Genomic DNA, 5,087 nt, shown 5'->3' on the forward strand with positions numbered 1-5,087 from the left:
AAAAAATAGAACATGTCCTATTATTGTCCACATTACGGACAAAGATAGTACTGTTCTATGAAGGGCCAGCTGTTCCATTTAGAAAAATACAGACTGCACACGGATATCATCCGTATTTTTTGCGGATCCATTTTTTTGCGGACCGCAAAATACATACAGTCGTGTGCATGAGGCTTTACACAGAGGAACTTGCTGTAAATCTGTGGCTATGTTACATGTGCATCTATCCATGGATTAGGCTGCAGTTTTACCACATCGAAAAAGTGCAATCGGCAGCACACTCTCAGGTTTCTGCGTGCAGTTTTCGATGGCAAAATCAAGAGTGAATTTAAAAAGAGAAGTCGTATCTGTCCTTTATACTTTCGCTCCTTCTTTGATCCACTCCTGGTTTTGGATTCCAAACCAGCATCAGGAAACCTGACAGTGTAGCTGTACTCTAAACCTATCATGACTTTGATGTCTATGATACCAAAGAAAGCTCTAATATACACACCCCGTATGCAGTAAAAGCAAAAGCCATTTTAATTCACATTAAGTTGGGGTTTATTGGCTGAATCAATTGATACACATATTTTAGTTATAAGAGTTATAGGACATAGGTGGAGTACAGTCCTTACTGATCAGCAAATTAGTTTTATGGATACACCTTTGACATGAGCAGAATATAATAGTTTGCTATACAAAGATAATTAACAGCCAGACTAGAATATACGGTATATCAGGGATGAGTACTCATTACTACCCTGTAATTACAGTTTATATTTCAGGTCATGTTGTGTATACAGTATCTACCTGCGTTTTCTTTCAAGTACAAACCTGGTAATCCAATAACAAATGACCCATGTCTTGCGATTACCGGTCCTTAGCAGCGTGTACTGTGATTTTAGGCTTGAGCAAATTAAGCTTTGGATCATAGATCCAAAGTTGATTTATTAAAAAACTGTTTCCTTACAGCTCTAAAATAAGAATCAAACGTCAGCTCCGGTACCAAAGCCGACTTTAGATTCCTATTTAAAAAAAAATTAAATAAATGCAGATAGGAATACTGAAGACATTCACCGAAGTCTTGCGCAACTTCGTCCAAGACGAAGTTTGTCTACACGGAGCCAATACATTTTGATGCTGTACGGAATCAAAGTTTTTTAACAAATCAACTATGGATCTATGATCCGAAGCTTGATTCGCCGAAGCCTAGTGAATACTGCATCTATGACAATGTCCAAGGATAATAATGTAACTGTCTACTTGTCCTAGCATTTTGTTCCATTGATCAGAACTACATTAGATGGCTAAACCCATTGAAAGGTTGTTTAAGGCCAATCATTTCTTTTCATATGCCCAAAATACCCTTCTATGAGCCAGAATCAAGACCTGGTTACCTGGCCACCTACAGCATGGTCATCCATTCATTAATACTGGAATATAGGACAATTAAACACTGAACTGATAGATTAATTTACTGTTTGGACAGATGAACAGATGTATTTTTTCAGCCTTATAAACTATGTTGCTATGTTACTAATCTATAACTAATTAGTAGATTTCTGCATATCTTCTGGATGTGACCATTCTTTATCTGCCTTTTAGATTAAATCAACGCATTACATGGAGTGACCTGACTTTCTGTTTTAAACAAAGATGACAACGATGATGCAAAATCATGCAAAATATCACAGAGAAAGGCAGTTAGGATTATATGTTTAAATTATTATTTTTTGTATTTAGGAAAATGTTGCTGAAAATAATATCTATATGATATTAGCTATTGGAAGTGCATTCACCTTTATGTTTTATCTGTAGTATACAGCATTGGATTTAATGTATAAAACTCATCAGATTTACGGTTGTTGTTCATAAGGGTTAGCTTTATAAAGTGACTGAATAGCTTGCCGGAAGTTTCCCCCCACAGCAACATACAGTAACAAATTGCCAAATGTATTAAGCGAAGCTATGGGTCTAGATGCTATGTATGTGGCATGGATATGCTTTTCATATACACAGTCTACTGGATACAGCCGAGTTTCGATACGAATAGCTCTAAAAATATGTAAAGGTAAAAAACAAGCATAAAATACTACCAGAAGAATGACAACAAGGCGTCGAGCCTTTATCTTATGAGCATCATTGGTATATGGTCCATTTGCTAAGCTGAAGTTGATGCAAGTATAGGATAGAGTCACTACTAGTAAAGGTAGTGCAAATCCAATGGAAGTGAGGAAGCAATTATACCAACGCACATTATATGTATCAACAGACACTGCAAAGTCCATGCAAGCCACAGTATCTTGAACATTTCTCATGAAAACAACCATTGGAAGGACCTCAATTAATGCAATTACCCACACAGCAGCGCACGCTATGACTGCCCATCTTCTTTTGTGGATGGAGTGAAATTTCATTGGATGAACAATGACAAAGTAGCGGAAGATGCTGAAACAGGTCAGGAAGAGAATGCTGCCATATAGGTTAAAATGGAATGCAACGCGGATGAGCTTGCACGTAAAGTCTCCAAGAGTCCACTTTTCCTTATTAGCATAATTGTATACCAGGAAAGGAAGACTGCTAAGGTGCAGAAGATCTGTGATGGCCAAGTTCAGCAGAATAATGATGCTGGTTCTCCATGGCCTCATCTTCATGACATATACTGTAATTGCAATAATGTTTCCTGGAAATCCAATTATGAAGATGATGCTGTACATTGCAGGTAGAAAGTATATTTTTATCAATTTGTCTACTAAAGGGTTTGTACAGTTTGTTGAGACTTCTGTGTCGCTGGACATGAAGGAGGAATTGAAGATGTATTCGGATTCATTATTCATTGTCATTCTGCTAGAAAGAAGGGGTATAGTTAACAGAATATGTAATTGCGTTCTCATATGTACATATATTTCATTTATAATACAATCTGCATTGTATAGGGAAGGTTTACTAAACTAAATGTACAAGAATAATTGGCAAAAAAATGACATGTTTTGAACCTCATTTATCATGTGATTTAGACCCTTTTTAGGGCTTGCTTAACATTGGACTTTAGCACAAAGTCTGTGGATGATCATGAATGATGGCATGGCTTAAAATAAGCTAATGAGTAAAAATTGTGCTAAAATTTAGTCGATGTAATTTTAGTACAAAATATCCAAAGATGCGTCAAACATATTGGGAGATCACTGTGTCACACGACACAGGAGTGACATGTCACTGCTGCAGCCAGTCATTGGGTTCGGCCACACTGGAGGGGCTGAAAAAAAAAAAGCACACTAAAAGTGAACAACCCCTTTAACTTCATATTCATGAGTATTTTTCAACTAGACAAGAATGTGAAGTTCTTTGAGAATGACATCTGCAATGTGTAGTCATCATAAATGCACTTCATAATTGTATAAAATGTAATTGTAAAATGAGTACCATACCTGTCTCAAAATGATTTCCTGAGGAGTTTTGTCACCTGCACATTAGGACTGGTTATCCAATAGAAAACTATTCAATCGTTATTTCACTGGAATCAAGCAAATAATCACACAGAATAGTTGTACTGTACGTGCTACGAAGACACAACGCTCACAGCTCAACATGAAAGTGCTGCTTTGGTAGCCTGATTCCACCCATATCCAAATAATGTTGACATGTAAATCATGACAGAGTTAGTAGTTATTATGGGAGGCGGATCTGTTCCTACATTTATGCAATGTGCAGCTCAGGGTCACTCTGACACATGTGTCAAGCATGTAGTTGTGATATTATTCTGGGACACAAACGTCATAGAAATAAGCAATGAAAACTTATGTCATAATGCATGGGCCCTTACTCATCGTGTAATACAATGAAGGGAACACATGGTGACAAGGTTCCGTTCACTGTATTTAATTATGTTAATAAAGTTATCTTACCTAGTGATAGGTGTCATCCGCGAAGTTCAACTCCAAGGATGAGCTGTTATCGTCCTCTTCACCATCACTGGATGGCAGCCTAACGGTTAAGGCTGGGTGACCTATAAGAGAAGGAAGCAAACTGTAATTGTGCATTCTCTGCGCTGGAAAACAACTTTTCCCTCTCCACCTGCCTAACTGTCGCGAAGTTCTTTATGGGGTAAGACGCTCAAATGTTTTTGAGTGGACAAAAAGTTAGTTATTATAGAATAATTTATATGTAATGGTAAGTTGGTTAATATAGTAAATAACGAACATCCATTAAATAACGAACATTAATCCATTAAATAAATTAATTCATTACTATTTAGTGTTTGGGTCATTTATTTAAAGGAGCCTCTGGAACCTGTGCCACCATGTAAATTATTACATGCGTCATATATTAAAAACCTCAGCACTCACTTGTCTTCAATTATGCAGGATTTATTCACCAACAAAAATGAGACGTTTCGACCGTCATGGTTTTTCTCAAGCAACAAATAATGTGAACAAAAGCAGATATATATACACTCCCTCCCAGTAGGTCACATAACCAAATTAAATATGCAAATTATAAATAAATTATGTGAATTATCTAGATCTCACCAACCTGTTGTCTAATCTCTTATATGTGAGTATACTTATCATTACCCTGTATCTATTACACACAGTGTCATTCCCTTAAGTATAATTATATAACATCAAAAGTGTTTATTTTTTAAAAACCTTGGTAGGAGTCTGGTTGGCACATCATCATTCTGTGTTGTCAGAAAAGCGCACACATCTCAGCGTTTCCCTGTCTCAATTATCCGTGCAGACAGACTAACAAGCTGATAATACATGTGCCATAGTGATATGGCCGTGTTACACACCCATAGTATACATTACAGTGTCAAGAGTAATAAAAGTGCTCAGTGCATTAAAATTCCTAATTTCTATACCTTGCTGGGGGTATAGCTGAGTATATGACCGGCGTCTTTCTCTCGTGTAGGTCCGCGGTACCTCTGCGCGTCTCGTCCTCGCTACTGCGCATGTGCCAATCACTCACCAGCTGTTCGGCCGCACACAAGCTATATGCGTCACCGATAGGCGGAGTTAAAACGCAGTGTCCTCTGGCGTGCTGCGTCACTCACGCGCCAACACATCACGTGCCGGACGTTCATGAGTGCATCAGCCAGCGTC

At 37.7% G+C, this 5,087-nt stretch overlaps 1 protein-coding gene across 1 annotated transcript; it reads right to left on the bottom strand.

Annotated features, from left to right (window-relative positions):
- Nucleotides 1-554: 554 nt before the first annotated feature.
- On the bottom strand, nucleotides 555-3,547 carry OXGR1 (oxoglutarate receptor 1). Its single transcript, XM_044287547.1, has 2 exons — nucleotides 3,411-3,547; nucleotides 555-2,826 (listed from the first exon to the last, which is right to left on the bottom strand). Exon 2 carries the CDS (start codon nucleotides 2,823-2,825, stop codon nucleotides 1,839-1,841), a length of 987 nt encoding a protein of 328 aa, XP_044143482.1. The 5' UTR covers nucleotide 2,826; nucleotides 3,411-3,547; the 3' UTR covers nucleotides 555-1,838.
- Nucleotides 3,548-5,087: the final 1,540 nt, after the last annotated feature.

Source organism: Bufo gargarizans, chromosome 3, assembly GCF_014858855.1.
Source record: "Bufo gargarizans isolate SCDJY-AF-19 chromosome 3, ASM1485885v1, whole genome shotgun sequence".
NCBI lineage: Eukaryota > Metazoa > Chordata > Amphibia > Anura > Bufonidae > Bufo > Bufo gargarizans.

Coding starts and splice junctions, on each gene's coding strand:
- OXGR1 (XM_044287547.1), bottom strand. CDS start 2,825: ATGACAATGAATAATGAATCCGAATACATCTTCAATTCCTCCTTCATG.